Below are 20668 nucleotides of genomic sequence, written 5' to 3'. Positions count from 1 at the left end.
AAAATGTGTTCTAACTTATTCTAGAGATTATTTTATCTCACTCTATGAGTCTATTAATCAGTTCGTATGGTAGTATGCGATTGGGCCTATGCACTTCACTGTTTTCACACCCATTTAACAATTTGGCGAATGCATTGGGATGCACTAACTGTCTTTCAGAGTACTTTGCAATAACACTTTGAATCACACTCGTTATGAATGAATTAAGACAGACGAATGGAGACGTAATATGGGGCATCGACGATGGCTCGCAACGCTACTCTAGAACCGATGGATAGCTATGTTAGATTTACTAGTACAACACCACAGTTCAATACCATATGTTCAAAATGTTAGGGGTTGTTGTTATCTAAGGACAATTTAGATTAAGCTCAAGCTATTTGTGTTTTATCACTATATTTTTCCATGTTAAGCGTCGATCAAAATCCTTTCCCATATATTTAACATTGCCTGCTTGCGGGAGTTTATAATTATTCATTTTACTAAAGGACAAGTACTTTTCTAAACGGTGAATGTCATATGGTTAGATGTTGATTCATTCTTTTGAGATCTGAGAACAGTAAGTAAGATGAGGAAGGAATTCGAAGACCAATTCATGGGTCTTTGCCATCGTTTTCACTGACTTGTGACACAGTGCATTGTCTTTTTCTTTATATGCTGCCGTTTTTCGGCGATTTCGTCGTTCGAACGACCCAATAACGCTATATAATAGTCGCTGTTGATGGTCCTTTTTTTTTCAAGGTAGTCAATGAAAATTATTCCATGGGCATCTCAAAATACAGATGCCACAACCTTGCTAGCCGACTGTTGCGTTTTCCCACGCTTTGGAGCGGGTTCATCGTGTATAGTCCACTCGAATGACTGTCGATTGGTAGAAGATTCTTCCAGTAAATAAGTCAAAGCCAAAGTTTTTAGCACTGATGTCTTTCATTATTATTGATTTTACTTCCTTAAAATTGAGCTTCTCATGTGGCAGATCTAAATCAACTATGTCGTTTTCTTCTTTTTTAAGTGTTTATTTTTTTTATTACTTTTCAGAGGTAATATTAGATAGTAAGAGAATGTTATTATTTATTTTTTCCAGAGAGAATATCCGTTGCATCAGTTGGAGTTAAATTTTCTAACTCTAACTCCTTCAGCTCTTTTGTTACCTTGCTGAATTTTCTCTTGTTTCCTTACCTTCTAATTTTTTCAGCAATTTTTTGTTTTAATTGTTGCGCTATTAAGAGTTGCGTACCATGCGACCTCTTGTATAGTTTTTGTTATATTTTTTGCTGCTATTTCTGTATTTCTTTCTATTTTGAGAAGTAAATTAGGGATATTAAACTGTCTAGTTTCTCTCTAAATACTGGCCAGTTAGTTTTGGTGTTATGCAAAGAAGATAGATTTGTTTTGTTGATAATATTTGAGTTGGCTCTCTTTGAATCTTGATATTTTTTGTAACATAAAAGCCTATGGTATCAGTAATTTTATTTTCATCTGACGACCACTATGTTCGCTCCCCAGATATGCTGTAAGTTATGTGCTTTCATTGCTTTAATAAATTCTCTACCTGTTAATATTATTAATCTAGAACGTCACATTACATCTTTTATTTAATTTAATCCGTGAAATGTGTTTCGGATATCATCTAGCATGTTACTGGAGTCCATTAGTATTCCAAACGGCTATTTTGTATTTGTTGTAATGGCTATCAGTCATTAGGCTAGCTTGGTAATGACGACGGTGAGAAAATTCATCATTGTACTCATGTGCTCCATAAGTTTACCCATAATTTCCTCTAATTTAGTAATAGTACTTACAGGTTCAGTTACAGGTTGGTTACTGCGTGTGCGTATGAGATATGAGGATATTTTATTGGTGCATTAGGCGAGTTAAATAGTATAGGCTGTCTTAGTGGCTGTAAGTTTATCTTTTCTCTTAGTGCTAGATACAATTTTTGTTGCAACACTTTATGGACTAGGCATCCCCTATAATTCGCAGGATGGTCAACGTCAGAGTTGACGCATTTTACTTTATCATCACGTGTTTTGCGCGTGAAATCATTGGTCGCATGGTCTATATCTCTATATTGCTGCAGTATGTTTTAATATGCCCATATGCTTACGCATTGAGGGATGATTTTTTTTGTGTATGGTGGTTCACATTTAATAACATTGTGGTCCAAATATTTAATCTCGTAAACATGTTTGTTATTTTCTTTTAGTTTCAAATCAATATAAAACATTAGCAGTGGCTCCTTTGTTGCATGATGTTTAATATTATGTATATTTACAACTTCGTGGCTTTGTTCAGCTAGGGTTGTTTTAATTGTGGTTGAATCTGTGGCATGATGTAGTCCTTTTATGACGAATTTGAATGTTTTTTCAAGCTTTGATCGAAAAATATTACATTGCGTATTTCTATTGTCCAATTCTGTTATTAACACTTTGAAGTGTCCAGGGTCAAACATTTGAATCTTCATTGTTTCTAATCCGATTGTTTTCTGAGATCTGGAGAATGCCGTGGATGAGGAAGCAATTCGAAGCCCAATTTATGGATTTTTGCCATCGTTTTCACTGACTTGTAACACGGTGCATTGTTTTGGTGAAGCAGCACTTTCTTTTTCTACAAATGCAGCGTTTTTCGGCGATTTCGTCCTTCAAACGGTCCGATAACGCTATCTTACAGTCGCTGTTGATGGTCTTTCCTTTTTCAATGTAGTCAATGAAAATTATTCCATGCGCATTCCAAAATACATACGCCAAAACCGTTTCAGTCGATTGTTGCGTTTTCCCACACTTTGGAGCGAGTTCATCGTGTGCAGTCCACTCGGATGACCGTCGATTGGACTTTGGAGTTGATGGAACCATGTTTCATCCATTGTCACATGTCGACACAAAAACTCTACACCTGATCATCTTCAAACACTGCCCCGAATCATCAACTCGTCGTTGTTTTTGGTAAAAAGTGTCTGCTATTTCATTCAATTTCAATTTACGGTCATTCAAAATCATTTTGTGGATTTTTTAAATGTTTTCGTCGGTAACAGCCTCTTTTGGGCGTCCATTGCGTTCACTGTCTTCGGTATTCATTTCACCAAGTCTAAACTTAGCATGAAACTCGGTATCAGACCAAGTTTTTGCTGAATATTTTCCCTTCAAAAATCAATATTCTATCAACAGGCGAAATTTCTTTTTATCCATTTTTTTCACAATAACAAAAGTTGCTTCACCCAAAATGCTATAATTCACAAACTAATGATCCGACAGCTGTCAAATTTATACACGAATCTTTTGAGGGTTAGGGCTAACTAAAAGACATATGGATTTAATTCTAGTAGCGTCATCTATGTGTCAAGCCGGGGACATTTCATTTGACCTGTTAGTCAATCTACAGCTTTAAAATAGAACAAGAAACATTGAAGTTTAGCTCGTTTGAACATTTTAAGATTGGGGGTTGTTATTTTGATAAAAATAATCTAATAAGTCTTCGATCAGGAATTCATAAGATTATATAATAATGTGAAAGGTGAATGTTATTAAAGTCAGATAAAAAGATGACTACAGCAAAACTGGCTGCCGAAATTCCAGTGGGTGTTATATGGGATGAAATACGAGCTAATTTAATTAGTGGCAATTTGAAAAGACTAGATTTATTGACTCCTAAAGATTTATATGATATTCAGCAAGCAAACCAATCGAATTCAACAGGTACTAAACATAAAAGTGACGCTACAAGTTTTGAAGCATGGTGAATCAGGTCAAAAATAATAGGTTGCGTGTTACATAACAATCTTAGTTTCTGAGTACCTACTTTAGTTTAAAGAAAGAAGATTTTATGTCAATTATAATAAATGAAGGACAATATGAAATATTAAAAGAATTTGACCATAAATGTATATTCTACAATCAAGCTTAATGCATATTGATTTGAATTGCATTTCTTATTTTTATTGAATGAATTGACATGAGATTGAGGGGTTTCCATGTTATTTTTGAGTACCGAAGAGATTGGATGAGGAAACAATGAGGGTATTCTTAAGTACTGCGCAAAATATATTATTGAATAGTCTTAAAAATAAATGGATTTTTGTGTTTTTATATATTGATAAATATATTACATTTACATGTTATTTTATTTTCTCTTTTTCCTGAAAATTAAATGTTTATAAAGAGTTAAATAACTTAGACATAATATATAAGCTTTTTTTTATTACTCTTCGTGAGTCCACAATCTGCCCTATTGGCAATAAGTATTTCTTCTGTTTATATTATATATACATGGCATGTAGAAAATCACTTCATTAAGCAATCTTCTGTATAAAATATTATCTTAATTAATTAGTCTTATTCTAATGCTTATTCTAAACTCTGCATATGTCCAGTAATCAGATCAGGTGGTGTTAAACGTTTTAGTCTACGCACTTCACTATCACGTCGCATATTTAGCTGATTAGCGAGTACATTGGGATGCACTGACACTCTTTCGAAGTACTTCACATAAACACGTTGGATTACACTTGTTGTCGGTTTTAGAGGAATATCGCGTTGTATCATTTTATTTGAAATAAAGTAAGGAGTATCAACAATGCCACGCAACACCTTATTTTGGAACCGTTGAATGATGGATATATTAGATTTGCTAGCGGTACCCCATAGTTGAATTCCATATGTCCAAATGGGCTTGAGTATAGACTCATACAGCAATACCTTGTTATCTAATGATAACTTGGATTTGCGCCCAATGAGCCAATACATTTGATATAATTTTAGTCCTAGTTGTTTCCGTTTAGAGAGTATGTGCTTCTTCCAGGTTAGGCGTCGATCTAAATGCATACCAAGATATTTAACATGCTCTGCTTGGGGGGAGTTGACGATGATTGATATTTACTGGTGGACATGTTCTTCTACGCAGGGTAAACGTTATATGCGTGGATTTTGATTCATTGGCTTTAATGCGCCATGTCTTCAACCATAATTGTATTTGCTCCAGGTGGGTTTGTAGGTTTATTGATGCTGTGACTAGATCTTCATGGGATGCTAAGATTGCTGTATCGTCTGCATATGTTGCCACAGTAGTTATTTTTGTGGTGGGCAGATCAGCCGTATACAGAAGATACAGTACTGGACCCAGTACACTACCTTGCGGAACTGCTGAATATATGGGATTTAATTCGGTATGTTCTTCGCCTTGATTTACAATAAAATATCTGTCAGTGTTATATAAGCTTAAGATAATAGACAGTAAACTTAGTTAAACGTGAACTTGAGTTTCAAGTGAGATTTTAGGTTAATTTGTGAATTCCAGAATACATTTTATACTCTTGAAGTATGCGAATAATGTACAAGAACTTGTTTGGTTTGTCATTGTAGTGTATTGTAGTATATTGATAAATAATTACAAATTATTTTATTTTGGATTTTTTCTTTTTAAAATCAAGGATGTTTATAAAAGTTTCTTCATATTACATTTTTTATATCATAGGGAACGAAAAATATACAAAAACATTTTAACCTGGGCCCCTACAGAAATATTAGATTTTATGATATTCGGTTAACTTATGAATTCAAGATAATTTATTCTATTTATATTATATTCATATGTATATTGAAATATACGTATATTTTAACTGGCAACGTTGCTCCAGACTAGACTCTTGGCAAAACATGTATTTTGTCCATCTCTGGATCTAATATCTAATACAGAAGGATGACTCAGTCTCATGACAAGTCATATAACGACCTTGCAATATCATTTTATGCGCATCATTAATGCTTTCTGGTAGAACAACCGATTTTTGACGATTCTCATGACTTTCATCCCTGAACGAACTCCGGTCACTATTAAATTCATTATACCAACAAAAATGCAAAGATTAGAACCGAACTATAATCATATTTTTGTCTAAATATTGAAATTGCCGAATATATACATATTCAAATAATTCAGTATTTAAATCATTTGAGATTTAAAAGATAAAAATATAGATTAAATCGAATACGCTTACTTGCAGTGAGGCTTGCTCTTAAAATGTTGCAAAGCGTTCGAATGGCCAATTAGAACTTCGCAGCAGGCGTTGCAATATGCCATTGAATTCTCGAACTTAACCTATAAAACAAAGCCATTCAATAGTATTAAGTGCTAACACGCGTTCTGATCATTTTTAGCTATAAAATGCATTTAACAGGTCAATTAAAAAGTTCCCGGCCTGATACATAGATGGCGCTACTAGAATTAAATCCATATGTTTCTTAGTTAGCCCTAACCCTCAAAAGATGCGTGTATAAATTTGACAGTTGTCGGATCATTAGTTTGTGAATTATAGCATTTGAGTGAAACAACTTTTGTTATTGTCAAAAAAATGGATAAAAAGGAATTTCGCGTATTCATAAAATATTACTTTTTGAAGGGAAAAATATAGTTGAAGCAAAAACTTGGCTTGATGCGGAGTTTCCGGACGCTGCCCCAGGAAAATCAACCATCAAGGATTGGTATACTAAGTTTAGACGTGGTGAAATAAGCACCGAAGACGGTGAACGCAGTGGACGCCCAAAAGAGGTTGTAACTGACGAAAACATTAAAAAAAGCTACAAAATGATTTTGAATGACCATAAATTGAAATTGAATGTAATAGCAGACACTCTAAAGATATCAACTGAATATGTACATGATATCATTCACGTATATTTAGGTATGAAAAAGCTCTGTGCAAAGTTGATGCCGCGCGAGTTCACTTTTGACCAAAAACAACGACAAGTTGATAATTTTGAGGAGTGTTTGAAGATGATTAAGCGTAATAAACCCGAGTTTCAACCTGAGTTTGCGTCGATATGTGACAATGGATAAAACATGGCTCCAAACAATTGCCTGGCAAGATTATGGCGTCTGTATTTTGGGATGCGCATGGAATCATTTTCATTGATTACCTTGAAAAAGGAAGGACCATCCACAGCGACTATTACATAGCCTTATTGGACCGTTTGAAGGACGAAATCGCCGAAAAACGGCAGCATTTGAAGAAAAAGAAAGTGCTTCTTCACCAAGACAACGCACCGTGTCACAAGTCAGTGAAAATGATGGCAAAGATCCATGAATTGGGCTTCGAATTGCTTCCTCATCCACCGTATTCTCCAGATCTGGCCCCCAGCGACTATTCACTGTTCTCAGATCTCAAAAGAATGCTCGCTGGGAAGAAATTTTCGTCGAATGAAGAGATGATCGTTGAAACTGAGACCTATTTTGAAGCAAAGGGCAAATCGTACTATAAATATAGTATCGAAAAGTTGGAGGGTTTCTATAATCAATGTATCACCCTTGAAGGGAATTATGTAGAATAAAAAAACCAATTTTGCCAAAAAAATGTTTTATTATGGTAGGCCGGGGACTTTTCAGTTGACCTGTTGTTGAATCTAATAGACACAGTATAAATTAAAATATTTTTTTTTAAATATTTTTAACAAAAAAATTTAACCGACCTCAAAAATAAATAAGGAACTCACTAAACATTAAAAAATAATTAAACTTAGATTTTTTACTCACAAAAAAACATTTTAAAATAAAATATTACATAATAATCGTTGTAATAACTAAATTAAAATAAACAAAAATCTTATTTCACCTATCTACTACACGTATTTTATAGTATATTCAAAGTTTTTTTAGTAATGCTTGATGGACATTTGTGACGTTGCAATGTTGTCGCATCAACTCTGAGTTTTAGTTCATTTTGGCTTCAACATATATATATATATATATATATATATATATATATATATATATATATATATATATATATTATACGGCGACCGGTTGTCAGACATACAGAAAATTATTCAAAATATTAATTATTATTACTATAGATTAAAATCCGAAAAACGTTATTTTAGTGCTTTAATTATTCTGATACATTTTAAATATGATACAATTTCGTTTGAAAATGCCGAAAAATAGTCACCTTTATATTGGCTCTATTCGAGACCACACATACGAAATGCATAAGAACACAAACTATTTTATCGATATAAACATAATTTAATAAAACTCAGAATTGATGCAGCAACATTGCAATATTTCGACGTCACAAGTATCCATGGCTCATTGATCAAAAACTTTGAATAGACTATATATTCTACTACATACACACAATTTAGTTTAATACCTACCTAAACCTATTTATCTATTTACAATATTATTTTAACTACTACCAACTGATCAGTTTGAAGTCGATATGAGTAATAATTTAGATTTGTTTTGTTGTTAATTTAATTTTTTGTATATGTCACAAAATTATATTATTTTTGTATTGTTTGGGCTCCCTACCGACGTTCTTCGTTCTTTATGAGTTATTGTGGCAAGAGTGACACTACTTTTGTTATTTTCAAAACTAAGGACCAAAAACAATTTCGTGTTCTAATTTTACACCGCTTCTTAATGGGAAAAAATATCGTTCAAACGAAGCATTCCTATAGTAATGCTCTGGTCATAGTGGTTCGCTCACTATTAACCAAAACTCAGACTCTGGGCAGTGTTTGGCCATGTTTAAATGTAACAAACCAGAATTTTTGCGTTGATATGTGACAATGGATGAAATATGACAGCAACCGCAATCAGACAGCAACTGGTGAACCTCGTCCAAATCGTCTGAAAGCACAACAATAAACTGGAAAGGTTATGGCCTCGATATTTTGAAATGTGTATGGTGCAATATTCATCGACTATCTTGAGAAGGGAAATACCATCAATAGCGAATATTATATAGAGTTCTTGGAGCGTTTGAAGGCCGAAACTGCAAAAAAACGACCGCATATAGCAAAGAAAATAATTGTGTTTCATCAAGAATAGAATAAATGGTAGAACTACATGATTTGACTTTCAAATTGCTCTCCACATCCAGCGTATTCGCCAAATTTTAGCTCCAGCGATTACTGTTCGCAGACCCCAAAAAAATACTGACCGGTAAGAAATTTCGCTGAAATTAAAGGAGTTATCGCTGATTTTGAAACAAAAGGCAATACATCGTTCTACAAAAGTGGTATAAGTGGCGCTGAAAAATTGTGTGGCTCTTAGTGGAGACAACGTTCATGATTAAGACAAATTTTTACAAAAAACACGCTTTCCTTATTACACCCTGAAGTTTTCAGTCCATGTGTTAAGTATTCCTTCTCGAACTTTCTTGCATCAACTACGTGGGGAAGGTTTTGGAGATCTTCAATCAACAGATTTTGAAGATGTTTTATCCGCCAATGACAACAAACTCACGGAAGAGGAACTCGTTGAACTTCACGTACTTTTCAAGAATTGGTTGGAAAATCAACTACGTCTTTAAGTTTGGACAAAATAAATAAGATTTTGTTATCTGTTCATCAACTGCAGGATTTGGTTTGGAAACCAGGATCCTTCACTGGACCGAAGTATGAAATTTAATGATGGTCAAGAGGGGAACTACAACTACAACCGTACCAAGATGCGCAGAAGGACGTGAAGAAAATAATGAAAGAGCCAACAATCCTTTCATTTAAAAAACTTTGTATTATTACATTAGTATTTTTAAGTGCATATAACTTTGTGACATGCGTAATATAATAGGTCAATTGAAGAGTCCCCAGCCTGACGCATAGATGGTGCTACTAGAATTAAATCCATATGTTTTTTAGTTAGCCCTAACCCTCAAAAGATGCGTGTATAAATTTGACAGCTGTCGAATCATTAGTTTGTTAATTATAACATTTTGAGTGAAGCAACCCTTGTTATTATGAATAAAATTTCGCGTGTTGGCAAAATATTGCTTTTTTGGAGGGAAAAATACAGTTGAAGCAAAAACTTGGCTTGATGCCGAGTTTCCGGATACTGCCCCGGGAAAATCAATCATCAAGGATTGGTATGCTAAGTTTAGACATGGTGAAATGAGCGCCGAAGACGGTGAACGCAGTGGACGCCCAAAAGAGGTTGTTACCGACGAAAACATTTAAAAAACCAACAAAATGATTTTGAATAACCGTAAATTGAAATTGAATAAAATAACAGACACTCTAAAGATATCAACTGACCGTGTACATCGTATCATTCACGAATATTTGGGTATGAGAAAGATCTGTGCAAAGTGGGTGTTGCGCGAACTCACTTTTCACCAAAAACAACGACGAGTTGATGATTCGGAGCAGTGTTTGAAGATGATCAAGCGTAATAAACCCGACTTTTTGCGTCGATATGTGACAATGGATGAAACATGGCTCCATCATTTCACTCCGAAGTCCAATCGACAGTCATCCAAGTGAATTGCACACGATGAACTCGCTCCAAAGCGTGGGAAAATGCAACAGTCGGCTGGCAAGATTATGATGTATAATAAATTATATCTTCTAATCAACAATGTATTTTCCTATTCTGTCCATTTTAATTCGACACGCGCTCCCGCGTTATGCGTTTATCGGCATTATAATTTGACCTCAGTGCCGATCACGCTCTGGCCCGCGGCGCCAAAATAATTTTTGTTATACAAATATTAAAATCTAGACTGAACGCACGTTAAAAAACGTAATTAGGAATCTTTTGTTGTTGTAATCAGAAAAAACGTAGTCGACTTCTAGGATAAGTATTTGATCCCAGATCGGCAGCGAACGTGTTAACGGTATTTATGGCGTCATTTTTAACAAGGCTAAAATAAGAAGGAAAAATCCATTGCATATATCATCTCATTTATGATGTGCATTGGCTGTTTTATTGGAAGGATCATACTTCCACATAAAAAATGTGACGCATATGTATTGCTCAGTTTACATGCCACGTGTTTAAATCGCAAATTGTTAGTGCTCGGTTAACTGAATTGTTTAACGTTTCACAAGTTACAGTCTCTATCGGAATAACGGCATAAACAAATTAAGATACGAATAGTGGGCGAAACCCAAAGTTAACTGGATACGTGGTTATACTACATAAAACTACCGCGGCAAAAGTGACAGCAGAACTCAATACTAACTTGAGTAATACTGTTTCGACACAATTCATTCATTCAAGCCAATTCCAAGCTAGCAAAGAAATGGTTCAGTGATCATAAGACGTGGATACTTGATAATTAGAAGAATGCTGTATGGTCCGATGTAATACCGTTTACATTTTTTACTGCAAACAATGTCAGGTTGACCTACAATTTTAACTGCCCGCTTCCTACAGTCAAGCATAAGGGAGGCCGTATTATTACGTATGAATATCTTGACATCATACTCAGTGATCGAGTTCTTGTCATGAATGGCATATTGCTGCCAAACAGTTAAAAATACACTTATACACTAAACAAGTTCATGTGGTTTGGTTCGTTTCAATGTTCTGATTTCCTGCGTGTTGCCCAATAGCTGCATTTCTTCCACGTTTCTATGATTTAGCAACCTTATTTCATGTCTTAATGCGAAATTTTGGATCATTTCATATATCCATTTGATTCCGAGGTCATCGTGCAGCTCTTCGTTGGTTACGTAGCGGTAGGCATTGGTAATGGTAGAACATTATTTTGGGTGTACGAAATTAATAGTTGGTTTAATGTTTTAGTGCAACCCCATATTTACACCCCATAGATCCATATAGGCTTTTTGATTGACTGATAATTGACTGATCATTTGAGAGTATCTTCCGACTAATCACTACAGTTGATTTTGAGTCTAATCTTCTCTGCTTTTTGCCTAATATGATGTCTCTAATTTAATCTACCATCGAGATGTATTCTGAGGTATTTAGCTGATTCTGCTTGAGGAGGAGTCGGGCATCCGTGTCAAGTGATATAATTAGGCTTTTTTCGCCGCAACGCAAAAATAACTTGGAGCTATTTAACTGTATTTTCCAGACTCTAGTCCATTTATAGATCTTGTTGACCGCTACTTACAGTTTTTCTACAGCCCTAGATATCTTTTTCCATGATAACTGCGTCAAAAAATGTTCGAAGTACTGTTTCTTTTGTTGTTGGGATTGGGATAGAGCCGATATGGAAGTGGCGACACTACCAAGACATCGAAGACCTGTGGAACTCCATCCGAAAATATATGATTCTACCAGTAGACGGTAATTCTGCGGTAGCAATTTGCTCATTTTGTAGATTAATTCCAAATGCCATACCCGGTCAAAAGCTTGTGAGACGTCCAGGACCATTGCAGGGCTGTATTTATTTTATTTGAATGTCTTTTCAACAACCGCTGTTACTCTGTGCATTTGGTCGATTGTCGAGTGGTGATTTCGAAATCCAAACTGGTATTTCTATAAATGATTTAATATGCTTTAACAGCAATTTTGCAAATAATTTTGATATCGCAGGTAGCAGCACAATTGGCCTATAAGAAGCCAACTTGTTCTGCTGGTTTGTCAGGTTTTTTAAGCATAATTATTCGAGCAACCTTAAGACATTCCAAAACGTGCTTCAATCTTAAACAGGCATTGAATATATATATCAACATGATTATTACTTTTCGTGGCAGCTATTTTAATAACCCAGTTGAAATATCATCAATTCCAGCCTTTTTACGATTAATATTATTAGATTTACAGCTACATTGGGGTGATAAACAGGATTTATATCTATTGTAGAATCTATATCATTCGGTTGGAATACGTTAGCTAAATGTTCTGCTAATAATTATCTTTTTCATCCTTACGTCGAACCCATTCATTTTAATCATATTTTATAGGCGGTACTTTAACAATTGGTCTTTTTTGTATCTTCGAGTTGCTTTCCATAGGGAGTAATCTTTATCACCACTAGAGGCTAGACAATGGCAATAAAATGTTCTGCCAGAAAGACCCAAAATACTCTGATAAAATTATAAAGGCAGATGTTACAACAACGGTATTTTGGGAAATAAATATAAGAATTTTATAAACATATTTAACAATGTTTGTAATTTATCTCTCTGGCATCCTGAACCTCCAGGTTTTCGCCTTTCCTTTGTCAATTCCCTAATTTCAAGGAAGTAAATTACCTCATATTCTGATTTCTCTCTTGATGTTGGGGAAGCATCTTTTGCACATTTTTTGTGATAGACCTTGCATGTGCGATCGTACAGCTGCAAGCTCATTACTTGGTTCCAACAGATATTTGTGTATAATGTTATCGCTGAACTGATGCGGTGAAAAATCGGAAGTCGTTCAGTACAAAAGCCATTCATTTTGCTTTTTAAGCACTAACTGTAGCATATAAGATCTCGTACAAATATTGTACTACTGCTTCTATTGTGGAATGGTTAAAGTGTTTAGCTTTTAACGGAGGTCGTGGGTTCGATTTCCGGCACGGACAAAATTTTTTTGCTGTTCTAGTTTAGTTAGAACATTTATCAAATCACCTAGGTTGGATAGCGGACCCCGCGACCTGAAGAGTTCCTTATATCATTGTTTCTTTATTCCTATTTTTTCTCATACGAGCTGTACCTTTACTTGGCAGACCCATTGTAATATTAAATAACAGCGTAATTTGTCGAGTAAATATCTAACTAAAAAGAGAAAAATAAAATATTTTTTGCAAAAAAATTGAACCAACTTCAAAAAATAATTAATTAACATTAAAAATTAAAAAATAATCAAACTTAGATTTTTAACAGAAAATTATTACATATTTTAAAATAAAATATGTAATAATAATCGTAGACTTTGAAATCAGTGCCGAGCCCAAACAATACCAAAATAATAATATAATTTTGTGACAAATGCAAAAAATTAAATTACCAACAAAACAAATCTAAATTAATATAACTGTTTGAGTTCGGCACCGACTTCAAAGTCAACGATTATTATTACATATTTTATATTTATAACACATTTTGTTTAATATTTGTATGTATTTTTACAAAAGTTCTTGTTTTTACTGTCCTATTACGAGGGTCACTATTTATATTTCGGGAATTGGCAACACTGTTGTCATGTGAGTCCATCTGACGGTTCCATCGTAAAGTTTGACATTTTTGACGATATACCTACTCAGAACATTTTATCGCACGGACGCTATTTGTTTATTTTTTATTTAGTTGAAAGTTTCGTCTCGAAAAAAAATGGAACTGAATCGTGAACATTTTTGTGCGATCATTTTTTACGATTTTCGACGTGAATTATCACAACAAGAGTGCATCAATCAACTCAATTTGACTTTTGGTGATGAAGCTCCGTCAAAAACCACCGTGTATCGCTGGTTTAGTGAATGCAAGCGTGGTCGTAGTTCGCTGTCCGACGAATTTCGTAAAGACCGTCCAAAATCGGCTCTTGTGCCAGGAAAAATCGATGCTGTGTGCGAAATGATTAAGAAAGATCGTCATTTCACCTAATGTGAGATTGAGGCATCCCTAAGAATTAGTTCCACCAGCATATATGCGATTTTACATGAACTACAGCTGTGCGTAAGTTATGTTCGCGTTGGATCCTACACAATTTGACAATCGCTCAAAAAAAGGCTCGTGTCGATTGGTGCAAATAAATGCTTAAGAAATTCAATCGCGGTGCTTCGAAAGACGTTTATATAATCGTCAGAGGCAACGAATCATGGATATATCCGTATGAGCTCGAAAGTAAGCAGCGGTCGACTGTATGAGTGTCTCAAGATAAACCAAGTCCAACAAAAGTTGTTCGCGCACGAAACACTTCAATGAAAATGGTGGCCTGTTTCTTCGGGAAAAGTGGTCATATATCAACAGTGCCTCTAGAGGACAGTAAATTGGTACACAACCATTTGTTTGCCAGAAGTCTTCGGTGAAATAAGGAAAACAAAGAGACGCAGTATCGTTCTTCATCATAACAATGCGATCTCTCACTAATCGACTCAAACAATAGACTATTTGAGTACTCAAAACATCGAATTGATGGCTCATCCGCCGTACAGCCCTGATTTGGCACCCAATGACTTCTTTTTGTTCCCATCCGTGAAGAATAAATTGCGTGGTCAATGATTTTCATCGCCCGAAGAAGCTATTGAAGCGTTTAAAAATCATGTTTTGAGGATACCTCATTCAGAATGGAATAAATGCTTTGAAAATTGGTTTAAGCGTATGCAAAAGTGTATCGATTATCGTGGCGAGTACTTTAAAAAACAATAAAAATATATTAGTAGCTTAACTATTTGTTTTTTTTCCTATTCCCGAAATATAAATTATGACCTTCGTATTATAAAGGCAAAACTATAACGTTTTTTGTTTCGCGACCCGTATTCAGTTCACTTTAGGTTGACCGTATAGCCGTAACGCGTAACTGGGACGTCTTTGAGACCATTAATTAAAAGAGGCGACAGTACAAAACCTATACATCCATGCCTATACAAGTTTCAATCGGCTAGAACTGCACATGTGCACATGTTCTAATCTAGCCTGACGGTTTTCGCAACTACGCGTCTTCTTATCTATATACACCTTGTTGATTACCACTGTTGTGGTTAGAAGTCACTTTTAGGTTAATTTTGTATTTACATTTTGTTGAGGTAATATAATTATTTCATGGTCAAAATTAGGGGCAGATAATGCGAAAATAAGTGTGTAAAGTATGAATTATTAGTAAAATATTATAATATTATATCACTAATTTGTAGATTTTGTAAATTGCTATGAAACAAAAGGCATATTCATTCAACATAATTCTCTTCAAGCGTGATACACTGATTATAGCGACCCACCAACTTTTCGATGCCATTTTTGTAGTACGATTTGTCATTTGCTTCAAAATAGGCCTCAGTTTCGGCAACCACCTCTTCATTCGACGAAAATTTCTTCCCTGCGAGCATTCTTTTGAGATCTGAGAACAGGAAATAGTCGCTGGGGGCCAGATCTGGAGAATACGGTGAATGAGGAAGCAATTCGAAGCCCAATTCATAGATTTTTGGCCATCGTTTTGACTGACTTGTGACACGGTGCATTGTCTTGGTGAAGCAGCACTTTCTTTTTCTCTATATTCTGCCATTTTTCGGCAATTTCGTCGTTCAAACGGTCCAATAACGCTATGTAATAGTCGCTGTTGATGGTCCTTCCTTTTTCAAGGTAGTCAATGAAAATTATTCCATGCGCATTCCAAAATGCAGATGCCATAACCTTGCTAGCCGACTGTTGCGTTTTCCCACGCTTTGGAGCATGTTCATCATGTGCAGTCAACTCGGATGACTGTCGATTGGACTTTGGAGTGAAATGATGGAGCCATGTTTCATCCAGTGTCACATATCGACACAAAAACTCGGGTTTATTACGCTTGATCATCTTCAAAAACTGCTCCGAATCATCAACTTGTCGTTGTTTTTGGTCGCGCGGCACCCATCTTGCACATAGCTTTCTCATATCTAAACATTCGTTGATATTAATGGATATGATGTACAAGTTCAGTTGATATCTTTAGAGAGTCTGCTACTTTATTCAGTTTCAATTTACCGTCATTCGAAATCATTTTGTGGATTTGTTTTAATGTTTTCGAAGGTCACAACCTCTTTTGGGCGTCCACTGCGTTCACCGTCTTCGGTGCTCATTTCACCACGTCTAAACTTAGCACACCAATCCTTGATTGTTGATTTTCCTGTAAACTCGGCATCAAGTCAACTTTTTGCGTCAACTGTATTTTTTCCCTTGAAAAAGCAATATTTTATCAATACGCGAAATTCGTTTTTATCAATTTTTTTTCACAATAACAAAAGTTGCTTCACTCAAAATCCTATAATTCACAAACTAATGATTCGACAGCTGTCAATTTTATACACACATCCTTTGAGGGTTAGGGCTAACTAAAACACATATGGATTTAATTCTAGTAGTGCCATCTATGTGTCAGGCCGGGGACTTTTCAATTGATGTTATTTTGCCCATTCCCTATTTCCTAGGACCTAGACGTAATAGAATTTATCTTACCATACTAATCCTTTTCTGTGTATTCAGCCATTTTTCCACGCGTTGAATGTGTGAGGACGAGAAGTAGTGGGGAAAAGGAGAGTCAGGACTATTATTTTTTTGACATAATGAACAGTATTTAGGTAACAACATACTCTTCAATTTCTCTAAAATAAGCGCCATTTTTATTTGCAGACCTAAAATCAAAACAATACCAGTTTTACACCACAGAAGTCCTTTATTCACTACAAAAAAATTGATAGCACATTAACAGGTGAATTGAAAAGTCCCCGGTCTGACACATAGATAACACATGACGCTAGAATTAAATCCATATGTTTTTTAGTTAGCCCTAACCCTCAAGAGATTCGTGTATACATTTGACAGCTGTCGGATCATTAGTTTGTGCATTAAAACATTTTGAGTGAAGTAACTTTTGTTACTGTGAAAAACAATTAATAAAAAAGAATTTCGCGTGTTGATAAAATATTGTTTTTTGAAGGGAAAAAATACAGTCATGCCGAGTTTCCGGACACTGCCCCAGGAAAATCAACCATCAAGAATTGGTATTCTAAGTTTAGACGTGGTGAAATGAGCACCGAAGACGGTGAACGCAGTGGACACGCAAAAGAGGTTGTTACCGTCGAAAACATTAAAAAAATCCACAAAATGATTTTGAATGACCGTAAATTGAAATTGAATGAAATAGCAGACACTCTAAAGATTTCAACTGAACGTGTATATCATATCCTTCACGAATATTTGGATATAAGAAAGCTATGTGCAAAATGGGTGCCGCGCGAGCTAATTTTTGACCAAAAACAACGACGAGTTGATAATTCGGAGAAGTGTTTGAAGATGATCAAGCGTAATAATCCCGAGTTTGCGTCGATATGTGACAATGGATGAAACATGGCTCCAAAGAATCGGCTGGCAAGATTATGGCGTCTGTATTTTGGGATGCGTATGGAAGAATTTTCATTGACCACCTTGAAAGGGAAGGACCATCAACAGCGACTATTACATAGTGTTATTGGACCGTTTGAAGGACGAAATCGCCGAAAAACGGCCGCATTTGAAGAAAAGACAAGTGCTGCTTCACCAGGTCAATACACTGTGTCACAAGTCAGTGAAGACGATGGCAAATATCCATGAATTCGAATTGCTTCCTCATCCACCGTATTCTCCAGATCTGGGCCCCAGCGACTATTCGCTGTTCTCAGATCTCAAAAGATGCTCGCTGGGAAGAAATTTTCGTCGAGTGAAGAGGTGATCGCCGAAACTGAGGCCTATTTTGAAGCGAAGGGCAAATCGTACTACAAAAATGGTATCGAAAAGGATCGCTATAATACAATCCTCCAAGGATCGCTATAATCAGTGTATCACACTTTAAGGGAATTATGTTGAATAAAAAAAGTAATTTTACCAAAAAAATGTGTTTTACTATGGTAGGCCGGGGACTTTTCAATTGACCTGTTAGTTTCAGAAATATAAGAATCATGTCATTGGTTAACGATAAAAAAAGTCCGCTGATTTGTCTCAACACACGCCAGTCTGACATAATGCAATCATTGGCATGGATACTGGGAAATATTCCGAATTTGGCGGTTGAAACAAATTTAACAAGACTTGTTTTCATGAATATCGCCAGTGTAACAATATCTAAATATAGTCCGCTCAATAAAACAGTAAACTCACATCATCTGAATTGATGACGTCAAAACGTCGCACTGTTGCCATGTCAACTCTGAATTTTAGTTTATTTTATGTTTCTATTCTAAATTATAATCCAAATAAAATAATTACACAAAAATACTATTTTCAAATATAATTTATTTTTACATTATTTAGTATTATAATATATGCATCCAATGCATATATTATCGAAGGATTTCAATTGAAATACGAATATCGAAGTATTGAAGAAACTACAATTAATTATACAGTTATAATAGCTTGAAGGTTAGGGTTGTGTTTCATTATATTTACATTGAGCTCTTTTCCACATCTCTTATTAGTTAGTGTTTTAGGCGCGTTTATATAGTGGTATCTCCTGAAATCTTATTCCACCTTATTATGAACTGTATATCCAAGTAATATATTTTACTTAGAGAGCATTGCCTTTTACGCTTAGTTCTTGTTTCCTTCGGTACAGTGTTTCCTTGTACACATTTGATATCTCATATTGATATATGTGTATTTCTCCTTAGTTTGTTCTATTAGTACCGGTATACATCTTTATTGATAAAACTACATTTAATCACTACATTCTTGCTAATATTTTGTCATATCTGCAAAACAAGTGTTTTCTTTCCCTCGTCACACATTTTAAGTAAATGCTTATGTATATTCTGAACAATTCCACACATATCTGTGCACATAAATCTTACATATTCTATAATAATATTTCCTACAGTTATTATATATAAATCATATGTTTCCACGCCCGTCACTTGGAAATTTTCAGCGCTGAACCATAATGCCACATTCAGAAAGTGTCCTTTATATTAACAACCAAGCTGTTAATTTCCAATCTATCTAACATTTGTTCAAAATTCCATCATTTGTCAATTTCTGCTTCGATGTGTCTGATCAAGTTCATATAAATCGAAGGTGTTATTAACCATTCCTGTTTCCAGCGCGAAGTATAATATCTATAATTAATTATTAGTAAATGTGATGACTAATCCAACCTAACCTATTGTTATTCCAACGTTTACTTTTTCCATCAAGTTTTGTTGACATAACACTTTTTATTATCATCTTGCCATGAGTGACTATATAAGTCCCATCTAAATACACAAATTGAAATAATAAGTTTTCTTTGATTGTGTTATAAGTTTTTAAAAAATGTGTGGAAGTTTCATTAGACCTCTTCGTTATGTTTGCAACATTATCATATATATATTAAATTATGTTTATATTTAAAAAACTATTCACTGTTATACGTATAATACATTTGATCACTGTTTTATCATATTAAAATATGATAAAACATTTATGGGGTTATTATTCCATTCCTTTTTATAGATTCATAGAACATTCATATATAAAAGTAATTCCACTTCCTTTAAAAGTAAATTCATTGCATGGTAATATTATACTGTAATTATTTCTTTCCTTTTCTTTTTTAAAGTTAGTACGTGAAGGAATATATACATCTCCGTCTCGCTTATACTACCGTTGAAAAAAATAGCACATTCAAAATAAGCTGCTCCAAGCAATTACCTCCGTTCTTTGCTCTCTCATAATTTATACAGCAAAAAATTCGTACATTTTCGTCTGAAATCACGAATGGAAAAAACAGTCGAACCGTGCATTTCGCTGACGCTAGTTTTTTGACTATCTACTGTTTCGACTATTTACAGTCGATAGTTCCCAACGCTACTAAGAACCTCACCATCAAAATAGCCAACTTATATAGCCTACCAAAATACAGTATTAGAAGATATAAACAATTTTTTAATATTCTGAAAAACGGATTTAGTTAAGCTGTGACTATAATGCTAAACATACACATTGGGGATTGAGACTGATCACTATTAACCAAACCAAGGGTAGAGAACTATTAAAGACTGTTCAGACGTATGGTTGTGAAACTATTTCAACAGGTAAACCTACATTCGGATGAAATACCAGACCTGCTGGATTTCTACATCATTAGAAACATTTCAAGCAATTACATACAACTTGAACAAAATCTAGAACTACACTCAGACCATTCACCGATTGTGCTGACTTTAAATGAATATAACATATCAGAGCCAAGTAATGGTTGTCTGGTTAAGGAAATGGTGACTATTTTTGCATGTGTTAAGATTGGTTCTAGTCTCGAGTAACACTGCTCTTTTATATCGGTCAGTTGGGTA

At 34.8% G+C, this 20668-nt stretch overlaps 2 protein-coding genes across 10 annotated transcripts in view; one reads left to right on the top strand and one right to left on the bottom strand.

Moving 5' to 3' along the window:
• The window catches only part of LOC143200690 (uncharacterized), a 106050-nt gene that overhangs the window by 58567 nt on the left and 26815 nt on the right, over window positions 1-20668 (top strand). The gene's annotated exons all lie outside the window — the stretch shown is intronic.
• LOC143200665 (uncharacterized) overlaps window positions 1-20668 on the bottom strand; it is a 53916-nt gene that overhangs the window by 14044 nt on the left and 19204 nt on the right. For all 4 annotated transcript variants that reach the window (XM_076411209.1, XM_076411210.1, XM_076411211.1 and 1 more), the window contains 2 exons: window positions 16821-16996; window positions 5990-6090 (listed from right to left, as the gene is read on the bottom strand). In XM_076411209.1, the coding sequence (XP_076267324.1) occupies window positions 5990-6090; window positions 16821-16996 (277 nt within the window). The remainder of the gene's footprint in view (window positions 1-5989; window positions 6091-16820; window positions 16997-20668) is intronic.

The sequence above is a fragment of the Rhynchophorus ferrugineus genome, unplaced genomic scaffold (assembly GCF_030347505.1).
Source record: "Rhynchophorus ferrugineus isolate W39M unplaced genomic scaffold, kcgeb_rfMv2 rfM8, whole genome shotgun sequence".
NCBI classification, from domain to species: Eukaryota; Metazoa; Arthropoda; class Insecta; order Coleoptera; family Curculionidae; genus Rhynchophorus; species Rhynchophorus ferrugineus.
This window is presented reverse-complemented; position numbering and strand designations above follow the sequence as displayed.